Raw genomic sequence first — 25,836 nt, forward strand, 5'->3', positions numbered from 1 at the left:
TTAGATGTTTATCTAGATCAGGATTGTGATAGATAGGAGAGTATATGGAGGTACAATTGGTGATACCCAGTTTTTTTTAGCAGTCCTTCCAAGCACATAGTGTGTTTATAATTGTTTTATAAATATGAGAGAGTCCAATGGTAACGGGTCAACAAATTTAGCTTCTAACTGAAACCACTGTGAGTCCCGTCTTCCCAACGACCATGACAGTACATTTCTTAATTGGGCTGACCAAAAATAATGTTGGAGGTTGGGGAGACCGCATTTATGAGGAATGTGTAAAGAGTTCAATTGTGAATGTCAGTACTCTGATAAAAATAATTTGGTGTCTGACAGTTCATGAAGTTTATCTTGGAATAATAATGGATAAGATAGAGTAACGTTATTTGAAGAAGCTCTTGGTACACAAACTCATATATCCAATAATAATAATAATAATAATAATAAATGAGACGTCTATCTGATTGTTTCCCATCATGCATGGCATCGAGCAGTCGGCTGAGAGGTACTGCGTCGCCTAGCACTGAAGACTGCAAGTGCCTTGCTCCTGTGAGATTTTCACGACTCGCGCAGTCAGATTTCCAGATTTAACCGGCATGCAACGCGCTTGGCAAGGCGGTAGTCAAAACTGTGCAGGCCTAGCTAATCTCAAACAAGCCAATTGCCAGCATCTCGAGTGATCATGGCAACAGTAATTGTTGCCAGGCGAAGGCATGTAACGCCAGGCGTGCTTGTGAAAGAATATTTCTAATGAGAATATCACTTTTTGATTTAGGTGAGACCGAACTCAACCGGAAACACAGGTTGCCACCCCAAGCAATTCTTGATCTACTCGATGAAATCAAGGATGATATTGAGCCAGCCACCCAGAGATCCCATGCAATCTTATTTATTATTTAAATATTGTATTCAACTTTGCCATGGCACTGCCATGTTGCCACTGACAACATCTGGTTTCTTTGTTAGTGGGAAGACTGGCATTGCATGTTGTTCACCAGTGTATTGTAATCTGGTGTGAGCAGGCAGACGAGAGCAAAGTGCCACGCATGACGTGGAAAAATATGGGTGATTTTGCGCAAGCTCCCACTCCCAATTAATCAGAATCAGAAAGGTCTGTCATGGTTTTTGCCTTATTTCATCTTCCTATGAGGGATAGCTGTCAATCACTGGTCTCTGTGGTCAATTGCCTCATGGGTTGGCAGGTGTGTGGGCTTGAATCTCTGCCTCTGTGGTTAATTACCTCATGGGTCGGCAGGTGTGTGGGCTTGATTGCACCTGATTCAGTGCAGCTGTGCCTATATGGAAAAGCTGAGTCTATTTAAGTTTGAATCTTGCAGTGTTACAGTAACTGCTTTTCCATTTCCTAGTGTTGGCTATCCTTCTGGCCACGCTTGTTATATTGAAGTGTAGTGCTGATCTCTGCCCTATTCAGAATTTAGCCTTTATTTGTAAATTGTAGCCATTCTTGTTTTGGGCTACTGGCTTTATTCTACACTTTGTTTTATAGAGGCTGAGCCTTTATGGTTGTGTTTCTTTTGCCCACTACGGCACATAAACTCCCTTAGTGGAGGTTTATTGTTTTACGTTTCCAATATAAACTCCGTTATTAGGAGGTGCCTTTGTGGCTTATTTCTTTTTCTACTATACCTCTTTATTGAGTGTTGAGTGTGTCCTGTTTTTTGGACTTGATTTATTAAATACTCACTTTGAGGCTTCCACCTGTAAAGGTTGTTTTGTGTTGTTTATTTTTCCCCTTCTCCTTAACACTTTCTTTGCCAGGCTTATGTACATCATTATACCGTCCTCTGCCAGCTCTATTTGTCTATGGAGAAGTTCCCCTTCTTTGCAGGGCTATAACTTTTTAAATTGTATTGCTAAATTGACATTACTATGGCCCATTCAACGTCAATTATCTATCGTTCAGGATGTGGGAACGTTATACTTTTTCATTCACATATTCATACTAAAATACGGTCTAAAGTATAAATATGTTTTTATCGTTTTCTGCAGCACGTGATTTATAGCCCTAAATGCATTATATTGATGATCAAATACAGTTTGATAGCGATCGGCGCGAGATAAAAAATGTCAAATGGACGTGCTTCTAGAAGTTACTACTTATCATCTGATGTTGACCGGATGGGGGGGGGGGGGGGGTCGTTTATAATTCCGTGGCCAACGTTAGATGATTCATCTAGTGTGGGTGATATGATCATTAGAGCAGTTTGTATCGAACACGGTAAAAAAAAACGTTGAAACTTACCCCAGTCTCCTCGGGCCGTTGGGCGATGAGCGTGGAGCAAAAATATTCCTATTATGGGATGTTGAAATATGCGATCCATCTCCAGGTTGTATAATAGTATATACGTCCAAATCATGTTGTTTATCGAGTTATTGGTAACAGATCGCTATCCATTGTGTCGCGCTCGAGTCCCGGGACCTATAGCGAGTGATCGGACCGAATTTGGATGAGCACCAGTTTCCGTTTCTGGTTTCCGGTTTGGGCGATCCGCCGATCGGCCACCAGATGGCGCTCTTGAACCGTTGGAGAGTTGAGAGGGGATCAACAGTAGATCTCAAGGCTCCGGGGGAGAAATATGATTGCGATCACAGATTTTTGAAATATTGATCTCAATGACGTGTTACGGCGTCATTGGCAGAATTAGCATGGCGGGGAATGACGAGTTTAGGCGTCCTTGGCGATTAAAGTGTTAATGTCTGCGTAAGCAGTTTAGTGGTTATTCGTTACACGGATAACTTAAAGAGTCCCTATTATCTGCTCGTGACCCACACACACCCGCAGCCCTCACAAGGTCTTTATTGCCAAGTAGTTTTCATATACAAGGAATTTGCTTTGGTTGTTTTCGATGCAACATTAGCAGACAGACATTAACAGACAGATAATACAATAAAGAGGTGGAGTAAAATAAAATGAAATATGAACTTAAGCACAATAGAATATAATATAACTATGAAATAAAATATAGACCAGGGCTGGACAACTGTAAATAAAGAGGTTGAATAAAATCAAATGGGATATAAACTCAATTAAATATAGCTAAATAGAATATAGTACAATTATAAGTAAAAAAAAATAAATAAATAGAATAGGACATGACAGACAGATGCAATGACGAAGGATAGTGACAAAAACAAAGGATGCAATTTGTGTGACAAATTAGGCAAGCTCTATACATTACGAAGTAAACTAAATACAAATGGTGAAAAATACTGTTATGTCTATGCCTCATTTCGGGTTTATTTTTTTCCCCTTCCTGATATCTGCAGGTGCAGACTGCTCCGAGCCAACTGCGCTGGAGCAAATCAGGAGCAAACTGCACACCTATGGGCATGTTTGCGCTAGTATCTGAACCGCGCAATGTCCTTAGTGAATGGCTCGCAAAGACGGAGCAGATACCGCGTGCAGTTAAGGGTGCTATTACCACCGCGCAATCCATTCTTTGTGAATTCGCCCCACAGTGTAACAAGTGATTAAACTAGAATATAGATAAATGAGTACTACTGAGAAATAATATTAATCTGATGTATGTACAGTGTTCCAGTATTATTATGTAAGTGATACAGGTATAAATACACTATGGTAGTAGCCATACTGGCCAGTGGTATAACTAGTAAGAGTCCTCTTTAATGGTGTTCTATGTCTTTTGCTTGTAGTATCCTCCCAGGCCCTTGCCATCAGCCCCACGCCCGGCCTTCCCCCCTGCCTGACCCTGCTCACTTTGCTGCAGGCCATCGAACCAGCGGTGGTCAACGCAGGCCATGACCACGCCCTGCCAGACAGCCCTGCCTCCCTGCTCACCAGCCTCAATGAGCTTGGAGAGAGACAGCTGGTCACTGTAGTCCGCTGGGTCAAGGCCATACCAGGTAGGTCAGTGTGCCAGGAAACCGGGTAGGGATGCACCGATACCGGTATCGGATATCAGGCTAAAATGTAATGACAGTATCTGCGAATTTCCACAATACTAAAATCGCATACCAAGAAACACGTCCAACGTGCCAGAAATCAAACAGGGTATCTGTTAAAAAGTATTTAAAAATATTAATTAATAATTTTTCAATTTAAGACCAGGTGAACACAGCAGTCCACAAGTTAATAGTGATAAGTCCGGGTTCAAATGTTTTGAACAGCGGTGTGTGGGACATGCACATCCTGATGTCAGGTCGAGTGCAAATGAGTGTAAATAAGAATGAAGCCTAAACTGTTTACTCAAGACAGTGTTTGGATCCGGGGGGATCTTCATGAGGTCAATAAAAGGTCATAGAAGAGGAGGAAAGTGAGTGTGGGAGTTTGCAATTTCTTTGGAAAACATACATAAGGGGATTTACTCCCAACACCACAAACCTTTTTGAGAGTGCATGTTGATTGCTTCTTATAAATAAGAATGAAGCCTGCACACTAAACAGTTTACTCAAGACAGTGTTTGGATCCGGGGTGGATCATCATAAGGTGCATTACATACATACATTTCAAATATATAACCTTTTAAGAGAATAAGATTTGAAAACCTTGCTCATCTCAAAACCGTTACTCACGTGGTATAATCCAGGATCAGACCCACATCCTGTGAGGTTAGTGGATGCCGTCTGAATTAGACAAAACCTTCCCCTCGTCTAAAAACATTCTGTGTCAGGAAAGAATATCCTCCAAGGTCCTGTTTTGACAAAACTACAATTGGATCAGGAAATATGACCTAAGCATAATTACCACCGCGCAATCCATTCTTTGTGAATTCGCCCCACAGTGTAACAAGTGATTAAACTAGAATATAGATAAATGAGTACTACTGAGTAATAATATTAATCTTAATTAAAACATTCTGTGTCAGTAAAGAATATCGTCCAAGGTTATGTTTTGACAAAACTACAGTTGGATCAGGAAATAAGAATTAGAAACAGGACCATTTTTTTTAACATTTTCTCCACACTATGCGATATGACCTAAGCAAAAGATAAAATAAGAACGGCCCAGGGTAGCATGGCTATGATTGTGCCAAATCTGAAGTCAGTTAAACCACCCTGCGGCAGCACAGTTAAGAACCATTGCCAGATAAACAAATGCATGCCAGGTAAATTAATGCACTTATCCAGTCTGGTCCAAAGCCGCAATAAGTCATTGCTTTAGAGTCAAATATGCATCGTCACCAAGCCAACCTTTTTTAGGGGGGCAGGGATAAGTCCATGCAATATAAATCATCCTATTTCAGATATTAGCCGCTAGAGGGCGGTATGTCCATGTTTTAACCCAGGGGTGACAATGTTAAAAGGAAACCAGCCTGAGTTCCCCCGTTACTGTACTTTCCATCTTTTTTAACCAGTGTCTCAAGTATGACTTGATTCATGGTCATCTTCACTGACACAGTGAAGGGCGACAGTGGCTCAGGAGGTAGAGCGGTCGTCTGGTCATTAGAAGGTTAGAGTTAGGGTTAGACAGTGGCTCAGGAGGTAGAGCAGTCATCTGGTAATCAGAAGGTTAGGGTTAGACAGTGGCTCAGGAGGGAGAGAGTCATCTGGTAATCAGAAGGTTAGGGTTAGACAGTGGCTCAGGAGGTAGAGCAGTCATCTGGTAATCAGAAGGTTAGGGTTAGACAGTGGCTCAGGAGGTAGAGCGGTCGTCTGGTAATCAGAAAGTTAGGGTTAGACAGTGGCTCAGGAGGTAGAGCTGTCGTCTGGTAATCAGAAAGTTAGGGTTAGACAGCGGCTCAGGAGGTAGAGCAGTCGTCTGGTAATCAGAAGGTTAGGGTTAGACAGTGGCTCAGGAGGTAGAGCAGTCGTCTGATAATCAGAAGGTTAGGGTTAGACAGTGGCTCAGGAGGTAGAGCAGTCATCTGGTAATCAGAAGGTTAGGGTTAGACAGTGGCTCAGGAGGTAGAGCAGTCGTCTGGTAATCAGAAGGTTAGGGTTAGACAGTGGCTCAGGCGGTAGAGCAGTCGTCTGGTAATCAGAAGGTTAGGGTTAGACAGTGGCTCAGGAGGTAGAGCAGTCGTCTGGTAATCAGAAGGTTAGGGTTAGACAGTGGCTCAGGAGGTAGAGCAGTCGTCTGGTAATCAGAAGGTTAGGGTTAGACAGTGGCTCAAGAGGTAGAGAGGTCGTCTGGTAATCTAAAGGTTAGGGTTAGACAGTGGCTCAGGAGATAGAATGGTCATCTGGTAATCAGAAGGTACCTGGTTGGATTCCGGCTCCTCCCAGCAGCATATCGAAGTGTCCTTGAGCGAGTCACTTAACTGCTCCTGATGAGCAGGTTGGACACCTTGCATGGTTGTCTCCGCCGTTGGTGTGTGAACGGGTGAATGTGAGGCATAAGTTGTGAAGCGATGTTGATGAAAGCGCTATATAAATGCATTTACCATTCCATTTGCACATAAATTGATACTTTTTTCATTGTATTGTGTGTTTTAAAATGTTTGTAAAAGCAAAATGGGGTTTGATGACACTGGACAGGGTTCCGCGATCTGCATGTGGATGATCAGATGTCCGTGATCCAGTCGTCATGGATGGGAGTGATGGTCTTCGCTCTGGGCTGGAGGTCCTACACACTTACCAATGGCTCCATGCTCTACTTCGCTCCAGACCTGGTCTTCAATGAGTAAGTCAATATAAAGCATTCCATTTGTCCAACACACTAAAGAAATATTAACCCTAGCAAGGCTAGCATTCAATCTCCTGTTCTAGCGTAGTTCTGCATGAGTGCAATCACTTTATCAAGCAAAGTTTTGTAATGTGCGGTCACTTTATCAAACAAAGTTCTGTAATGTGCGGTCACTTTATCAAACAAAGTTCTGTAATGTGCGGTCACTTTATCAAACAAAGTTCTGTAATGTGCGGCCACTTCATCAAACAAAGTTTTCTTTTAATTGGCCCTGTTGTACTAACAAACCATGACATCTCAGTTCGATGGAGTATCATGAGATTTCACTGTGGTCACTGTGACGAGAAAGAAAACACACACAGAGGAAAGCGAACTTCAGAGGAACAATGAAATATCACACAAAGAAAGCCATTTTTCTTTCAGCCCAAATAAACAAGTCTGTTTTTGTTCTTGCATGTTACCACGGTGGGATCGCCCGGCCGTCCATAACATCAGAGCTTTTGTGCGTTTTCTTTCATCTTTTAACGGACTTTTTTAGATTTTCGGGGACCCCGGCACGCCGACCTTCACGATGGTTTAACCTGCCGTCTTTTTTGCGTAGTTGTTTTGCAGTCGAAAACCTAAACAGGGAGTTTTTATCTTCACGGAGCTACACGGCAACACATGAGGCCCAATTCCGCGGCCTTCTTATCAGCAGGTTGCGTTCGGAACAGAGCAGTGTTCTGAGAGCAGAGTGCAGTGTTTAGAATGCCAAAGCGAGGCCCCTGGGGGCCAGATGCTGCTCTCTCTCTCTCTCTCTCTCTCTCTCTCTCTCTCTCTCTCTCTCTCTCTCTCTCTCTCTCTCTCTCTCTCTCTCTCTCTCTCTCTCAGCTGATGTTTCATGCAGCATTAGCAGAGCAGCGGGCGTGTCTGTATTAGAACCCTGTCACTCTGCCTGGCTGCCACTGTCCTGCATGGTAATGGATACGACTGCCCTTGTTTCTGACCCTCGTTTTTCTCTGTCTCTCCGTCCCGCTCTCTCTTTTTCCATTATTCATCTCACAAATTTTTCTCTCTGTCGTAACTGCTTTTTCCTCTTTCCATTATCTCTCTCTCTCTCTCTCTCTCTCTCTCTCTCTCTCTCTCTCTCTCTCTCTCTCTCTCTTTCTCTCTCTCTTTCCCTGAATTAATTGTGTACCCCCCCATCTTAATGTTTTTCTCTCTTTTTACCCCTTCATCCTGAACTGCCCCCCTCCCTCCTGTGGCAGCCAGCGGATGCGTGTGTCCAGCATGTACGACCACTGTGTGAGGATGAAGCTGCTCTCCCAGAGGTTCTGTGTCCTGAGGGTCACCCAGGACGAATACCTCTGCATGAAGACCCTGCTCCTCTTCAGCCTCAGTGAGTCCCATCAGCACCATATCTCTCTCTCCCCACCACCCTATCTCTCCCTCTCTCTCTCGATCTCTCCTTCTCTCTCTCCCTCTCTCTCTCTCTCTACAGACTACAGACCGGTGGCACTCACCTCTGTGGTCATGAAATGTTTCGAGAGGCTGGTCAAGGACCACATTTGTGCCTCCCTCCCCAGTGATATGGACCCTATGCAATTTGCATACAGGACAAACAGGTCCACTGACGACGCGGTCTCCCAGGTACTGCACAGCACCCTCTCTCACCTTGACCGTCAGAAGGGGGGCTATGTGAGACTGTTGTTCATTGACTACAGCTCAGCGTTCAACACCATAGTCCCCACCAGACTGGTGGACAAGCTGATCGAGCTGGGTCTGAGCTCCGCCCTGAGCGCCTGGGTACTGGACTTTCTGAGTGAAAGACCCCAGGCGGTCAGGGTGGGGGGTCAGACCTCCAACACCATCACCCTGAGCATCGGGTCCCCCCAGGGCTGTGTTCTGAGCCCCCTGCTGTACTCACTCTACACACACGATTGTGTGGCCAAGTTCAGCTCCAACTCCATAATGAAGTTCGCAGACGACACGTGGTGGTGGGGCTGATCTCGGACAACGACGAGAAGGCCTACCGGGAGGAGGTTGAGGTACTGGAACGCTGGTGCCAGGACAACAGCCTGCTCCTGAACATTGGTAAAACCAAGGAGCTGATCGTGGATTATAGGAGAGGACAGCAGGAGACACACACACCACTGATGATTAACGGGGCTACCGTGGACAGGGTGAGCAGCTTTAAGTACCTGGGGGTCCACATCTCAGAGGATCTGACATGGTCAACACACATAGACACAGTAGTAAAGAAGCCGAAACAGCGCCTCTACCACCTGAGACAGTTAAGGAAGTTCAGAGTATCGGGGAAGATACTCCAGTCCTTCTACTCAGGAGCTGTAGAGAGCATCTTGACCGGAAACATCACTGCCTGGTATGGAAACAGCACGGCACAGGACAAGAAGGCCCTACAGAGAGTGGTGCACTCAGCCGAGCGTACCACGGGTATTGCACTACCTCCCCTGCAGGTTCTATACAACAAGAGGTGCAAATCCAGAGCCTGCAGAATAATGAAAGACCCCCACCACCCCAATAACAGCCTGTTTCAGCTGCTGAGGTCAGGCAGACGCCTGCGAACCCCAGCTACTAGGACAGAGAGGCTTAGGCTCAGCTTCTTCCCCCAGGCCATCAGAGTCTTGAACAATGAACATTGAGTACCACAGAACACTGCTATCCACACATAAGCACACATGAGCACACACACGACACGCACGCTGTGCACACTCACACACTAGCAGCCACTTTAACACTTTAACATGAGCGGGCACACACTCATGCCGCACACACCCACACTTATTGCCAAAAGGAAAGGCCACTTAAATTAGTATTAGCAACAGTAACAGTGTATTGCACTACCAAAGCTACCTAGCATGTCCTATATCCTCTGTAAATAACTATGTACAAATACCGAGATGTCACACCATGTTACCTGTTACCTGTTATTGCACAATGTTTTTTGTATTGGATTCTATTATATGTTGTACCACTGTATTGCACATCGTTGCGGGCAAGACCACCCGCATTTCATTGTATACTCGTATGCCGTGACAAATAAAACTCTTGACTTGACTTGACTCTCCCTCTCATCCTTCTCTCTCTCCCTCTCCTCCTTCTCTCTCTCTCTCTCCCTCTCCTTCTCTTTCCCCACTCTCCCTCTATCTCCCTCTCTCTCTCTTTCTCTCTCCCACTATATGTTATCTCCCTCTCTCTCCCTCTATCACTATCCCCCTGTCTCCTCACTCTCTCCCTCTCCTCCTTATCTCTCCCTCACTCTCCCTCTTCTCTCCCACTATATCTCCCTCTCTCTCCCTCTATCACTCTCTATCTCTCTCTTGATCCACTTTTTCTCCCATTTTTCTATATTTTCTCTCATCCCAATTTTCGTATCATCCAATTCAACCCCCCCCCCCCCCCCCCCCCTGTCACAAACGCTGTTTCTTGCCTCCCACAAGCCGGCTGCAATGTGGACTAAGTCATACATAGCACAAGTCCCTCCGGTACTTGAGGTAACAGCAGTCGCATCTTTTCACCTGCGCAGCTCGATCTCTCAGTGGCGAGGAGTAACGCGTGGGAGGCTCACGCTGCCCCCGACACTTCCTGATTCTACTGCGCAGGCGCACCAACCGACCTGTAGGAGTCGCTGTCCACAACGCCCGATCCCCACCCATCAGTTTCCCACCCCTAATACGGCCAATGTGTATTAGTATGAACGACCAGCTAAACTGAAAGCAATGTGGAGCGCTGGGCTCGAACAGGCAAGCCCAGCGTCTCCGTCATTCGTGGCGAGCGCCTTGCCCACTACGCCACGTCCCATCCTATCTCCCCTTCTCTCTCTCTCTCTCCCCCCTTCTCTCTCTCTCTCTCCCCCTGTCTCCCCCTCCTCTCTCCCTCTTTACTGTCATCTTCTGAAAGGTGAGTGGGAACAGAATGTAGCAGAAACACATTAAGTCCAGACCTTTTGATTGAATGGATAATAATATTCAGCGGTTGACAAATGTTTTCTCTCTCTCTCTCTCTCTCTCTCTCTCTCTCTCTCTCTCTCTCTCTCTCTCTCTCTCTCTCTCTCTCTCTCTCTCTCTCTCTATCTCTCTCTCTCTCTTTCTCTCTCTCTCCTCTCTCTCTGTCTCCTCTCTCTCTCTCTCTCTCTCTCTCTCTCTCTCTTGTCTTGGTGCGCTTCGCGATGCAGTGCCTGTGGAGGGCCTGAAGAGCCAGCATTGCTTCGACAAGCTGCGAACGTCCTACATTAGCGAGCTGGACCGCTTGGCCAGCCACAGCGGGGAGACCACCCGCGCACAGAGGCTGTTCCAGCTCACTCAGCTACTGGACTATCTCCAGCCGGTAATGGAGCCCGCTTTTTACACGCCACCAGAGTTTGAACCAGCACTGACACGACACTTTTAATGACTAACAAATCAACTTACTAGACGGAAATAGCATAACCTGTACCTCACACGTAGAAACACACACAAACTGGAATACGTACTGTATGTGTTTTTCACTGATCTGTCTAGATGGGAAACCTCTGGCAAGTCCATGTGTCTCCTTGAATAACACCTATTATGGTGTTGCACCAGTGCTCTTACTGTAACAGCAACTGGACTGCAAATGGTGCAAACTTAATTGTCTTTGTTGCATTAAACAGACATGTACATAGATACCCTTTCCCAAGTATCACACGGTTATCATTCAGTTTAACATTGCCGGTCTCTCTCTCTTTCTTTCTTTCTTTTTCTCCTCTCTCTCTCTCTTTCTTTCTCTCTCCCTCTCTCTCTCTGTGTCTCTCTTTCCTCTTCTCTCTCTCTCCCTATCTCCCCCTCTTTCTCTCTCTCCTCTCGCTCTTTCTATCTTTGCATCTTTCTTTATCCCCTCTCCCTCTCTCTCTCTCCCTCTTTCTCTCTCTCTCTCTCTCTCTCTCTCTCTCTCTCTCTCTCTCTCTCTCTCTCTCTCTCTCTCTCTCTCTCTCTCTCTCTCTCTCTCTCTCTTTGTCTCCCTCCCTCCACTCTCAGATTGTGAGGAAGCTGCACCAGTTCACATACGACCTGTTCACCCAGGCTCAGTCCCTACCGATGCGTGTCAGTTTCCCAGAGATGATCGCCGAGATAGTGAGAGTGCATGTGCCAAAGATGCTCACGGGCCTGGTCAAGCCCATCCTTTTCCACAAAACAGAGCCTAGGGACAGGTCTCAGTCCACTCCAGAGTTGAACCATGCTGTGTGAACGGAACATATGGTGGCGAGGTGTTGGCTGCTCAAAAACCAATTTGGATTCCCCCCCCCCCCCCCCCCCCCCCGCAGCTATAGCAGTGTCTGTTCTGTAGATTAAAAGACAAGGCTTAGATATAACATTGATGTTACACTCACCGCAGCTGACTTGAAGAAAGTATTCTTTCATTTGGCAGTTTACAAAGGTGTGCCCCCTCTCACCTGACTCGGGAACGCCCCTGTCCCATATCCTACTTAGGGTCTCAGTATACTTGCTTTTAAATACAAAACAGTGACGTCAACAGTGGGGGCAGTGTGGATGTGACAGGCTAAACACTAAAACTCCACATGGCAAAATAAAATAAAAATAAACAGACCTTTTTCTGCCTTGATCTCAATATAACCTCCTCGCGTTTTGCCATGTTTTATGTTTACGTAGCAAATCTGGATAGTGGATAGTTCACAAGAAAGATATTCTACTTATAATTCTATGTGTTGGCCAGGGAGGATTTCGGCCCTGATCTGCCCCTAGTGGGTAGACTTTTCAATCTAGGTACACGCCAAATACGGGCAAGTACAGTATGTGAACAATGCCGTTCACGACTATCTCTATTAAAAGCTATTAAAACGATTAAAAGCAAGTACACAGAGACCTGGTCCTCGCACCGTTTCTGGGAGGTCTGGGAGTGAAGTGACGAGTGTCCTCCTTACAGACTCCTTACAGAAGGAGTTGGCATGGAACTATGGAATATCGCTGACATTTTCAGTTCATCTCAAAACCTTTCGCTTACAAAATAATAGCATCTTCAGTGTTTTCTTCTTTTTATAATAAGAAATGGATGTCCGGTAACGGTTGTATATAAAAAAAAAAAAAAAAAAAGCATATACAGGATTTTTGGATCGAAACCCTTCAATTATAACACTGTGTTTTCGAATCCGTTGAGGTTTGTATACCGGGACTGCAGAAGATGATCGTCTTTCCTTATCTATTAATAGAATCCCAGTTCTCACTGCATCCCACATATATATCAACTGTTTTTACGTGACATGATTACATGATTTAAAAGTATATTTCACCCGACTGGAAACATTTGGACTTTTTAAGCATGCACACCTCCAAATCTGTAGTCACGCCTGTGTGCAGGCTAACATCTTATTATTCAGTCATTGCCAAAATAATGGGCAAAATTACTTCTGGACGTTGTACATCGCTGTTGAGAAGAAGTCGTGTTCTCAGGGTCACACATCACTGTTGTTTGTATGGAGCAGGTATGTTGCGGGAGGGTAACTCACCTCAAGTGAACTCAAGTTTACCCACATTTTCTATTTGTGAAATGGGGAGTTTACCCACCTTTTTTAAGCTGATGTAAATCTTTTATGATTGAAATCCATAGTGTAGATCACAATAAGTAGTGTCAGATTGATGCATGTAAGAAAATAAAACTAAAATAATAATAATAATAGTACTCATTGACAGTTTACCCACTTTATGTTTTACCACTGCGTGGTTTTTAGACTAGGTTTTCTAAACAAGATCAATCGCGTGGGGGTGGCTACGCGTAACAGGTGCAATCGGAATTGTCGGTTTCCTGGAGAAAGTGAAAATATTCAACAAAGTAAGATAATACCTTTCTGATAACACTTTACTTCATGTAAGAAATAATATCTTTTCTGAGAACACTTTACTTCATGTAAGAAATAATATCTTTTCTGAGAACACTTTACTTCATGTAATAAATTATATCTTTTCTGAGAACACTTTACTTCATGTAATAAACAATACCTTTCTGAGAACACTTTACTTCATGTAATAAACAATACCTTTCTGAGAACACTTTACTTCATGTAATAAACAATACCTTTCTGAGAACACTTAATTCACGGGCAACAAATAATGATTAAAGTAGCAGTAGGAAACTTTGGAGAAATTAGAGAAATAATTTATTATTAAGAGTTTCCCTGCCTCCGGCAGAAATAGAGCAAGCTCTGCATCACTTTTCAAGCCCATGCACAAAGCGTTTCCACACACTCCAAGAGGCACCAGCATCTTTAAGCAGAATTTTTTTGAAAAGATAAAAATATGTATTTCCCATTCTCTGATCGGCAGGTGGTTTCCCACATTATGTGTACTCCTTGACGAGGGACGCGGTGGTGGTTTTAGTTTTCCGATGCGCCCCCGGGAACACCACTTGGCAGGCCCAGAACATTGGACTGGTTATTATCAAGATGTTCTCGGGGGCGCATCGGAAAACTAAAACCACAATGTGTGAAACCACCTGCTGATCAGAGACTGGGAAATATTTTATTTTATTTGTATTTTATTTATTTATTTTTTACGTCAACTTAAAGCCGCTAGTGCCTCTGGGAGTCTGTGGAAACCCTCTGTGGTGCCCGCATGGCACATAGACTGTGTAGCGGGGACGCGTTTAGCCATCACTCTCTGTACTGCCAAGTAAAAGCCATTCTGGAAGGATTTCCCTGCTCTGAGACATAATAGGTTCTAAGACTTGATCAAGAAGGCTATTCACCCAGGCCATGGTATATAATACATATAAAATAGGCTGCTCAAAAGACAAATCAGTAGGGAACATCTGTTTTTTATTTCCCCAAGGCAGCTGACTTAATCAAGAACTAATATGTTAATTTAAGGTTCATTATTTTCTTATTCAATTTATTTTTAGCTCACGTGTCATCATTTGCTTTGAAGCAGCCACACAAGTACAAGTATTAGTTACGGTTTGCTAACATAATAGTGCCTCATTAGTCCATCATTATTAGCACAATTGTGCCCCCTACAGTTAAGTGTTGCCAGTATTCCTTTACCTTTGAGCAATGAATTGATCCCTTAACTGCTCCAGTGGAGCTCCTAGTGGTCAACAGTGTCAGACTGTGGTTGTACTGGGCAGCTCCTAGTGGTCAACAGTGTCAGACTGTGGTTGTACTGGGCAGCTCCTAGTGGTCAACAGTGTCAGACTGTGGTTGTACTGGGCAGCTCCTAGTGGTCAACAGTGTCAGACTGTGGTTGTACTGGGCAGCTCCTGTGGTCAACAGTGTTAGACTGTGGTTGTACTGGGCAGCTCCTAGTGGCCAACAGTGTCAGACTGTGATTGTACTGGGCAGCTTCTAGTGGCCAACAGTGTCAGACTGTGGTTGTACTGGGCAGCTCCTGTGGTCAACAGTGTCAGACTGTGGTTGTACTGGGCAGCTCCTAGTGGTCAACAGTGTCAGACTGTGGTTGTACTGGGCAGCTCCTGTGGTCAACAGTGTCAGACTGTGGTTGTACTGGGCAGCTCCTAGTGGTCAACAGTGTCAGACTGGTTGTACTGGGCAGCTTCTAGTGGCCAACAGTGTCAGACTGTGGTTGTACTGGGCAGCTCCTAGTGGTCAACAGTGTCAGACTGTGGTTGTACTGGGCAGCTCCTAGTGGCCAACGGTGTCAGACTGTGGTTGTACTGGGCAGCTCCTAGTGGCCAACAGTGTCAGACTGTGGTTGTACTGGGCAGCTCCTAGTGGCCAACAGTGTCAGACTGTGGTTGTACTGGGCAGCTCCTAGTGGTCAACAGTGTCAGACTGTGGTTGTACTGGGCAGCTCCTAGTGGTCAACGGTGTCAGACTGTGGTTGTACTGGGCAGCTCCTAGTGGTCAACGGTGTCAGACTGTGGTTGTACTGGGCAGCTCCTAGTGGTCAACAGTGTCAGACTGGTTGTACTGGGCAGCTCCTAGTGGTCAACAGTGTCAGACTGTGGTTGTACTGGGCAGCTCCTAGTGGTCAACAGTGTCAGACTGTGGTTGTACTGGGCAGCTCCTAGTGGTCAACAGTGTCAGACTGTGGTTGTACTGGGCAGCTCCTAGTGGTCAACAGTGTCAGACTGTGGTTGTACTGGGCAGCTCCTAGTGGTCAACAGTGTCAGACTGTGGTTGTACTGGGCAGCTCCTAGTGGCCAACGGTGTCAGACTGTGGTTGTACTGGGCAGCTCCTAGTGGTCAACAGTGTCAGACTGTGGTTGTACTGGGCAGCTCCCATGTGTGATTGTGTGAAACCGCGAGTGTGAAGCAGGGTGTCAGCTAAGCTAACCCACTCTGCGTAAATAAAGGTCAAAATGTAAAAAAAGAAAAAATATCTGTTTTTGCTCTACTTTAATGTTACATTTAAATTATATACAGTTTTTCAGGGCTGTCCCCTGTTTAAGATGTTTCTCAGTCAACTGAATGTCACAGTGTTTTTATTGACTTAACTGAACATTTTCTTTAGTTTGACAGGTCTGTAAAAACGTGTCTCCTGCCTTATTTACCTGAACATTATTACAATCATCCGACACAACCTCTTATCTAATGTGTACCAAAGATCAAGGCACATTTGTAAATATTGTTTTTGTGCCAAAAAATGTCCTTATCATTTTTGCAGGTTCAAAGTAAGTCAAACAACAAAAAATTATAAAAAATAGATTTTTAATTAATTGACTAAACACCGTAAGAGCAACCAGTTTACTGAATACGAAGGGACAGTTCTACAGTAGTTTTTCATTTCTAGTTTTGATTTGATTGTGTTTTACTTAAATCTGAAGCTTGTTTTTGCCTTCAATTGAGATTTTGAGTGTTGTATTAAAGTGTTTAATCACCAGTGCTACATTCTGTATCATCATGTACTTGTTGCTGCTGGCTATGCCTTCCAGTGAGCTTTGCATTATCGAATCAGCAGAAAATTAAAGGTCTAAAGTGACAACTTATTCATTTATCATGTTATCCAGCTCTATCTGTCCGACAACCCGACCCATGACATTTGTCTGTAAATACCGAAGGCATTACACATGGTGTGATCTCTCCTGAATGCTTACTAATGACAATACAGTCATGTCTCTGGTCTTTTGGAGTCTCCTTGATTTATTTCTGAAACAACCAAAGGATGATGATGATTTTCTTTTACAGTGTGTTGGTTGGTAGAGAGAGAGAGACAGACAGGCAGATATTGAAAGCAGACAGGCAGACATTCCTACATAGGCAGACATAGGCTACCACTACATTACTGAGCTCCTCTCCACCCGGTCGGGTAATAGATTCCAGCAGTGCCGGATCACCCCACAGAGAACCGGCTACTCATGGCAGCAGGGGTAGCCAAATGTATCTGTTTTATCGGGCCGCCAAGAGAGGAAAGATGGGGTGTTTGCATTTGCAATCCACGAATCGCTCCCTGTGTTTTACTACCATCTAGTGGTGGCAGTTGGAACAACATTAGTTGCATAGAGCTTAGTAGGGCAGCATCTGGTGGATGTGCTGACATTTGCCATGTAATCAGACACACATTTAAACAAGGTTGCCATTGACTTAAACAATCCACAGGGTGCATTCAGATCATGATGGATGCCCAGGGACAAATTAATACTCACGATCCATTAACAGAATAATCCACAAGTAGAATCATTTGACAGTATTCATTTTAATGATTTGCATCTGAATCTTTAAATCCGATTTGGAAATATGAGGGGAAAACCTGATTGGAATAATAAATAAATTAACTGTAAAACGTGAACTGTTATTTAGGCGCTGGGGGCTAAATTACATTGGTACTCCATGCTGTTGAGCCAGGGTTTAAAGTATTTAAAGATCCAGTACAAGGTCATTCGGTCATAAATAGCTTATTGTGTAATGTTAATGTTATGAGAATAATCTTTTCAGTTTCAGATGCATCATTTGATTTGTTATAAGTGTTCCTCTCAGGCGGTTAGGTGGCCGAGCGGAGATTGCGTTCGTCACCAGCCCCGGAGCTGAGCTGGATTTGCCTGTTCGAATCCAGCTCACAGCTCCGGGGTTGTCACCAGCTTGGCTGGCCGTCTGCACTGATACAATTGGCTGTATCAGAGGGTGGGAGAAGCTGGCGGGGTGGGTCCGGGTCGTTGTAAACAGCGACTCCTACAGTTCGGTCGGGGCGCCTGCTAAGCGCGGATTGGACGTGAGGGGGATAGTGTGGTCCTCCCACACGCTACGCCCTCTCAATGAGAATCCGCGCTGCCAGGTGAAAAGAAGCGGTGATTGGCTGGACGTGTGTCGGAGGAAGCACGTGGTAGCCTCCACTCTCCCAGATGATCTGACTGTGGGGGGTAAGTGCGCAGCGACCAGGAAGGGACTGGGAATTGGCATACGACTAACATTGGGATGGGAGAAAATCGGAGGAAAATGGAGGGGGAAAAAGACCAAAAAAAAAAAAAAAAAAATAAGTGTTCCTCTCTGAGCACAACCAACTCTCAGTAGGCTGAGGGGGGCGTGGCCTTCTGTTCAATAGACACTATATGGATGCTCTGTTAAGCCCTAGCCCTATTTTCAGAAAATCCGCCTAAAATACATACCTAAGTAAATGGAAGATTGCTCCACTTCTACAAGGTCCATTTCGCTGCTGGCGGGACAAAACCTCATAACTCCAAAAACCCAACTTTTCAGCAGATGAAAAAAACGAACACAGATTTGAGGGCGAATAGAGTTAGGAGGTTTAGACAGATGATCGGTTTAATGCTTTCCCATTGTTTAAACTTTGTAAAACCCACACACACATATGGAGGATGATCTACGGCAGGGATCGGCAATAGGCGGCCCGCGGGCCGAAATGGGCCCGCCAGCAATAATTTCTGGCCCGTCAGGTTATTTTGAGAATATGATGTTTATTTTACGCGCAGGAAATATTCACTCCTTGTGACGCCAGAGTGTCTTTTGAAGCTGTATCTATCTATTCATCATATCTATGGCTGTCACTATAGCCAATTGAAATGCTAGAAATGGTCACATGGACTGGGAGAACCAATGGAATTTCACTTTCACGTCCGCGTTTGGGATGCCGGCGAGCGAACGTTTGCAAAAACAAAACAAACGTCTTTGAATAACTTCTTTGCAATGCAACGGGGAAATATGATGAGCCAGAAGAGGAGCCTACAACCTATAAAGCTTATTTTAATAAACAGGTGTCATTCTTAAAATACGGGTTTATCGCAACAGGTAACTCTTGCAATAAGCAACCGGTGACTCTCGCTTGTTGACATGGCAACACGAGCAAGCAACTGTGTTCAAGTTGGGTGGGCATTCAACGCGAGTGGACATTTAACATGTTATTAACATGGATTTTGGAGGACCGAAGCAGAAACAATATCAAGTCCAGGGCAGGGCTGCCTGCATTATGCCGGTGAGTGTTGTGTTTTAATAATAATAATAATACATTCGATGTATAATACACCCGCTGTGGTGCTTAAAATCAAATGCACCCTACTGATCTCGATTTATAATGCGAGCACCTGCATTAAAATCAAATTACTGATCTGTTCATGTGTAATGCACTGTCTGAGAGGCACTTTATAATAGAAAAAAGACAGTGCAAACATGTATATGTCGTTTTTTTTTTACAGTTAAAAAATGTTCACTTATCATTGGCCCGCCACACAATGGCTTGGGGAAAATTTGGCCCGTGGGCAAATCTAATTGGCGACCCCTGATCTACGGAGTTGATTTATATAAAAAAATTATTTAATTTAAAATGGAGTTATGAGGTTTTGTCCCGCCAGCAGTGAACATTTAGCATGTTCTTGGTATTTATGGACATCTATGGATCTCATGGAATGTATTCCCAGTGTCAGAAATATTGTGTCTGTTACTAGGCTTGAGTAAATTGTGATGAAACAGGAGAATATAAATTATGATTTTTCTTTGCATCTTTGACAGTGAATAACACCATGCTAAAAATGCCACTGAGCTCGTTCAGCACCTTCTTGAGATCATGTGTACAAAATCTAAGCAAATGAATAAAGGAAAGATGATTAAACAGAATGTTTTCTAGATACAGTACTGAATTCTGCCATCCGGACACATGCAATTTGAAATATTATTATATAATATAGAATACCAGGCCTATAAATTACCTTATTATAGTCAACTTGCACATCTATGGATCGGGTCAAATCTCCTCTTTCAAATGGCAGAGTTCAATTTGGATTTAGTATCTCCATGCGTGCAGGAAGAACCGTGAATGAAATCTACTGTACAGTTCCATTCTTATAATGGATATGGCTCCGCCATTTTGGATTGGATTGCAACAGGGATTATTGCTAAATGTTCACATAAGGTAGACTGTGACACACTAACTGTGCTCCAATCTATGCCAATAACGTTCAGTTTTGTGATAGAGAATCTAGAGAAATAAGAAATAAAAGAAATTCATACAGAAGTAATTTGCTTGCACGAAGCTGGAATCGGCTGGGAAAGGTAGTTTTTCGAAATTTCAACACTCACTGAGAGCTCTGGATGCCGGGGCCGCCAGGGGTGGAAATCCCAGGGGGGACACGACCCCCCCACCCAGAGAAAAATATGATACATTATATCCCCCCCAATATATCACTGTAAACATAAACTATGTAATTTCAATAAGATTAATAATACGCAATGAAAGCACTTGTGCCGATTATAGACATTTAATAGCGAATTTTTAAGTTTCAAAAGATTGCGACCCCCCCGCCCTTTGCCTCACAATGGTTTGAAACTGCCTCCCACCCCCCAGCAGCAGGTACACAGTGCGTGTGTGGGAATATGACCGAGTCTGTCATTGGTGGCTGACCTTCCAGTAAGTAGTTCAAACAAAGGATATGTTAGACATTTCTTTACTTCTACCACTCAATACAATAAAACATTTATGACCATCACCAGTCTTTTGATTGATTGATTTTCGCTGCATTGAATTACAGGGGTCGCTCTTTATGTTAGCTAGCGGTTAGCTGACATTTGCTAGCTAGCTACAGTACTACATCAACCAGTGTTTGTGTGTTTGACTAGCTAGCTACCTGGTAGATCGAAGCCCATTATAGAATGATAGATAATATAAGATAATAGATGATAGAAGCCCATCTCCTACTGTAAATAACCTGCTCACTGTGTGTGTGTGTGTGTAGCCAACCAGCCAGGTGGAACATGGCAGAAGAAAAAAAAGGACCGACATCAGAGCATTTTTCAGTACACCAAAACGCAAATAATAATAATAATAATAATAATGCAGGACCTGTTGCAGAGGTCTTTATTCGGCATGCAACAACACTCAATGTTTTTTAGCGGTACACACAGCGGTTCGTTTTTTTTAGCACACACACCGGAACACACGCATGCATTGTCTCTTTAGAATCGCAGATGCGATTCGTCTCTGCGATTAACCCATCCCGTCGTCCTTCCCCCCCAAGGGCAGCCGGGAGCAGACAGGCGTCAACGTGAGCCGCGCCAGGGGACCAATCCAAGTGCTCCTGTCCGTCTTCGTCAAGGACGCCACAGCGTTAGCGATCTGTTGTTGTGCATGTTTTTCCATTGGGTTTATCTTATCGGGGGGGAAACCCTTGCGAGCACGGGGAGAACATGCAAACTCCACACAGAAAGGCCTGGGAGATACCCCACCTGGGTACCTGGCATCATGGAAACCTGGTCCCCAAGCGGGAATCGAACCCTGGACCTTCTTGCTGCACTACACCACCGTGCCGCCATAACCCTAGTAGCCTAATATCTCAAAGACTTAGACTAGTTGAAAAAATCTCATAAGAAAGAGGTGAAATGCTAATGGGAAAAAATTTCATAATGATGTCATTAGGCACTGCAGGCAAGAGATGGTACACAGACAGCAGACATGGGGACAGAAGATAGACAGGAACAGACTGCCAGAGACATGGAGTTTCAGGTAAGTTTGTTGAGTTTTTGTTTGGCAACATTATGAAATGTTCTCTTTTTATTTAGACTTGTAAGAACCCTAGCCTAATATATCAAAGACTTAGACTAGTTGACTACAATCGGCTAATTCAAAATGGCGGATATTCACAAAATTATTAAGACATTTCATGAACTAAAATCTCACTAATAACACTTTAACCTATTGGTAAACAAACATATTGCTGAAAATATACACTATGACTGCTGTTGTGACATGGTTAGGGTCTTTACTCTTGGATACATTTGAAAAGAAACGCTACTGTTAGGGTTTGTAACCGACCACAAGCGCAACGGCACAGAGAGAGTTGTTTCAGAGTTAGCCAAAGCAAGGGCGTATTTATTCTCAGAGTCACAAGATAGAATTAGGTTGAGCAACAGAACAAACGGGGAATCTGGCATGTGAAGAATGTTGCGGCTCTGCAGATTCTCCCAGTAGGTGGTGGTGAGGAATTAGCTTGTGACGTCTGAGCCGCTCTGCAGATCCTCCCAGCATACACTCCAGGTGGAAACGGAGAGAGAGAGAGAAATCCCAGTTAGCCCAGCGCACAACAGAAACAGAGAGGTGACTGATCCAAATAAATATCCAAGTGACTTGATCTTCGGTGTGATACACACAGTTAGCAGACTCCAGAGAAAAAACAATACGGTAATCCAAAGTGTAAATCCAACAACAAAAATTAGGTGAGAACAGTATAACAAAAACGGGATCTCTTCGGTGTTTCACAAACACACAAAAAACGGGTGATCCAAAAGAACTGTTTCCAAAAACTCACCAGAGCGTAACGCGTAAAGCGGGCAGATAAACGAGGCGCAGCTTCGTACGGGGAATCAGGTTCTCCACAGGGATACTTCACGAAAGTCCTGGGGAGCAACAGACAGGGAACAGCGATGGGAAAGACAGGCAGATGCAGGGAATATTCAAAACGATCCAACATCGATACTAGGGGAATCAGGGTATATAAAGCCACAGGGCGCTGATGACAAGCTGTGACAGCTGCGGGATGAAATTGATCATTGCTCCAGAAGCGTGTGGTGGGAAGAGCACCAATCAACACGGCATCTTACAGGAAAGAAGCGTGTGGCGGGGAATGCAATTAATTAACAAAATACCTTAAAGGAACGGAGCGAGTGGGCGGGGAGCGGACCAAACCTCACAGTACCCCCCCCTCCACGGGAGCCACCCGGCGACCAGGTCGACCCGGCTCGCTCGGATGGGCACGATGGAAGTCGGTGACCAGGCCGGGATCTACGATGAGCCGGCGGGAGACCCAGCTCCGTTCCTCCGGACCGTACCCCTCCCAGTCCACCAGGTACTGGAACCCCCGACCCCGCCGTCGAACGCCCATCAACCGGCGGACCTGCCACTGGGGGTGACCGTCCACCATCTTGGGAGGAGGTGGTTCCGGAGCAGGAGGCATCAGGGGACTGAGAGAGACAGGCTTAACCCGGGACACATGGAAAACGGGGTGCATGTGCATGGACGCAGGAAGCTTAAGACGCACCGCCGCCGGACTGAGTACCTTCAGAACCTCGAAAGGTCCGACGAACCGGGGGTTACGTTTCTTGGCCGAGGACCGAAGTGGGAGGTCCCTCGCGGAAAGCCACACCCTCTGCCCAGGGTGGTACGTCGGCGCAGGAACCCGGCGCCGGTCAGCCCCACGACAGGCGCGCTCTGATGACCGGAGCAGCGCGGTCCTGGCGATCTCCCAGACCCGACGGCACCGGTCGAGGTGGTCCTGTACGGAGGGAACTGCCACCTCCGTCTCCTGTGCAGGGAAAAGAGGGGGTTGGTAGCCCAGGGATACCTCAAAGGGTGAGAGGCCGGTGGCGGAACTGACCATGGAGTTGATGGAGTACTCGACCCAGGGAAGGAAACGGCTCCAAGAAGCTGGTCTCTCGGCAGCCACACACCGAAGAGCAGACTCCACGCTCTGGTTCATCCTCTCCGTTTGTCCGTTAGTCTGGGGATGATAACCAGAGGAAAGACTGACCGTTGCCCCCAATCCCTTGCAAAAAGCCCGCCATACCTGGGAAGTGAACTGGGGCCCCCGGTCCGAGACGACGTCCTGGGGAAAACCATGGAGGCGAAACACGTGGTGTGTCAGGAGGTCCGCCGTCTCGGCCGCCGAGGGACGTTTGGGAAGGGCCACGAGGTGAACCCCCTTGCTGAACCGATCCACCACGGTCAGAAGGCACGTGTTCCCCTGGGAGGAGGGAAGACCCGTGACGAAGTCCAGTGCCACATGTGACCAAGGACAACTCGGAATGGGAAGCGGCTGTAATAGCCCGGAGGGTGCCTGGTGGGAGGCCTTGCTGCGGGCGCAGACTGCGCAGGCCAGTACGAACTCCTTGACGTCGTTCCTCATGGTGGGCCACCAGAATCGACGAGCCAGGAAGGAGAACGTGCGATGAACGCCCGGGTGGCAGGCGAACCGGCTGGTATGGCCCCACTGGAGGACCCGGGACCGGACCGAGTCAGGGACGAAGAGACGATGAACCGGTACATTGCCTGGAGCGCGATGGAAGCGTAGGGCACGCCTTACCACCCCCTCGATGCCCAAGGTGACGACTCCTACCACCCTGGCCTCTGGGAGGATGGGAGTCGGGTCCTCAGTGGTTGGAGCCCCCTTGGAGTGTAACCGGGACAGGGAGTCAGCCTTCGTGTTGCGGGAACCAGGGCGAAACGTCAGCGAGAAGTCGAACCGACTGAGGAAGCTGGCCCATCTTGCCTGCCGGCCATTGAGGCGCTTGGAAGCACGGATGTACGTCAGGTTCTTGTGGTCCGTCCAAATGGTAAACGGCTCCTCGGCCCCCTCTAGCCAATGACGCCACTCCTCCAAGGCAGCCACAACCGCCAGCAGCTCCCGATTGCCGATGTCATAGTTCCTCTCGGCAGGGAGGAACCGACGCGAGTAGAAGGCGCACGGATGTACCTTCTGGTCCGTTGCCGACCGCTGGGATAAGATAGCTCCCAGTCCAGTATCCGAGGCGTCCACCTCAACGATGAACTGTCTCTTGGGGTCTGGATGGAGCAAGATCGGGGCGGAAGTGAACCTCTTCTTGAGGGAGCGGAACGCAGCACACGCCGCTGGGGACCAGTCGAACGGCAGGGCGGGAGAGGTCAGTCTGGTAAGCGGTTCCGCCACTTGACTGTAGTTCCGGATGAACCTTCGGTAGAAGTTGGCGAACCCGAGGAAGCTCTGTAACTCCTTCCGAGAGGTGGGTTCCGGCCATTCCTCCACGGCCTGGATCTTGCGAGGATCAGCTCGGGTCAAGCCTCTCTCCACGATGAAGCCCAAGTAATCGACGGAGTCGGAGTGGAATCGGCACTTCTCCGCCTTGACGAAGAGCCGATTGTGGAGGAGGCGCTCCAGCACACGGCGGACATGCTGGATGTGTTCCTCGAGGGTCTTGGAGAAGATGAGGATGTCGTCTAGGTATACTACCACAAACTCCTCCAGCATGTCACGAAGGACGTCGTTCATGAGCGCCTGGAATACCGCCGGAGCGTTGGTGAGGCCGAACGGCATCACCAGGTACTCGTAGTGGCCCCTGGGAGTCTTGAAGGCAGTCTTCCATTCATCGCCCTCTCGGATACGGACTAGATGGTAGGCACTCCGGAGGTCCAGCTTGGTAAAGACGGTAGCCTGGGTGAGAGGCTCGAAGGTGGAGTTCATGAGAGGTAGAGGATACTTGTTCTTAATGGTGATTTCGTTGAGCTGGCGATAGTCGATGCAGGGTCGAAGGTCTCCGTCCTTCTTCCCAACAAAGAAGAAACCGGCCGCCACAGGAGAGGAGGAAGGCCGAATGAGTCCTGCTTCCAAAGACTCAGAGATGTATTGATCCATCGCTGCCTTCTCCGGGACGGTCAGACTGTAGAGGCGGCTGCCGGGAAGGGGAGCCCCTGAGCGGAGGTCCATGGCACAGTCGTAAGGCCGGTGAGGCGGAAGGGCCTGAGCCCTGGACTTACTGAAAACCTCCATGAGGTCGTGGTACTCGGGGGGTATGGTCGAGAGGTCCGGAGGCGGCTCACCAACGGATCTCCAGGGCGGGGGACAGGACGCCGCCTGAAGACACTGGGCATGACAGGAGGAGCTCCAACCCTTGATGGTACCGGAGGACCAGGCGATGTGGGGCTCGTGCAGCGCGAGCCAGGGCCGGCCCAGGACTACTGGGACAAGAGGGGATCTGGTGATAAGGAACTGGAGTCTCTCAACGTGGTTACCAGCAATGGTGAGCAGGACAGGGCAGGTGCGTTGAGTGATGTCAGCCAGGCGGTGTTGGTCCAATGCGAATACCTCCAATGGCCTCACTAGGTCCTCAAGTG

General features: G+C 46.5%; 1 protein-coding gene across 2 annotated transcripts in view; it reads left to right on the forward strand.

Moving 5' to 3' along the window:
* LOC311242317 (progesterone receptor-like) overlaps positions 1-11,878 on the forward strand; it is a 97,533-nt gene extending 85,655 nt beyond the window's left edge. For both annotated transcript variants that reach the window (XM_084331263.1, XM_084331264.1), the window contains exons 5-9: positions 3,676-3,885; positions 6,460-6,604; positions 7,855-7,985; positions 10,782-10,933; positions 11,602-11,878. In XM_084331263.1, coding sequence (XP_084187389.1) covers positions 3,676-3,885; positions 6,460-6,604; positions 7,855-7,985; positions 10,782-10,933; positions 11,602-11,811 — 848 coding nt within the window. In that variant the 3' untranslated portion in view covers positions 11,812-11,878. The remainder of the gene's footprint in view (positions 1-3,675; positions 3,886-6,459; positions 6,605-7,854; positions 7,986-10,781; positions 10,934-11,601) is intronic.
* Positions 11,879-25,836: the final 13,958 nt, after the last annotated feature.

Source organism: Notolepis coatsorum, assembly GCF_963971535.1.
Source record: "Notolepis coatsorum genome assembly, chromosome: 16".
NCBI lineage: Eukaryota > Metazoa > Chordata > Actinopteri > Aulopiformes > Paralepididae > Notolepis > Notolepis coatsorum.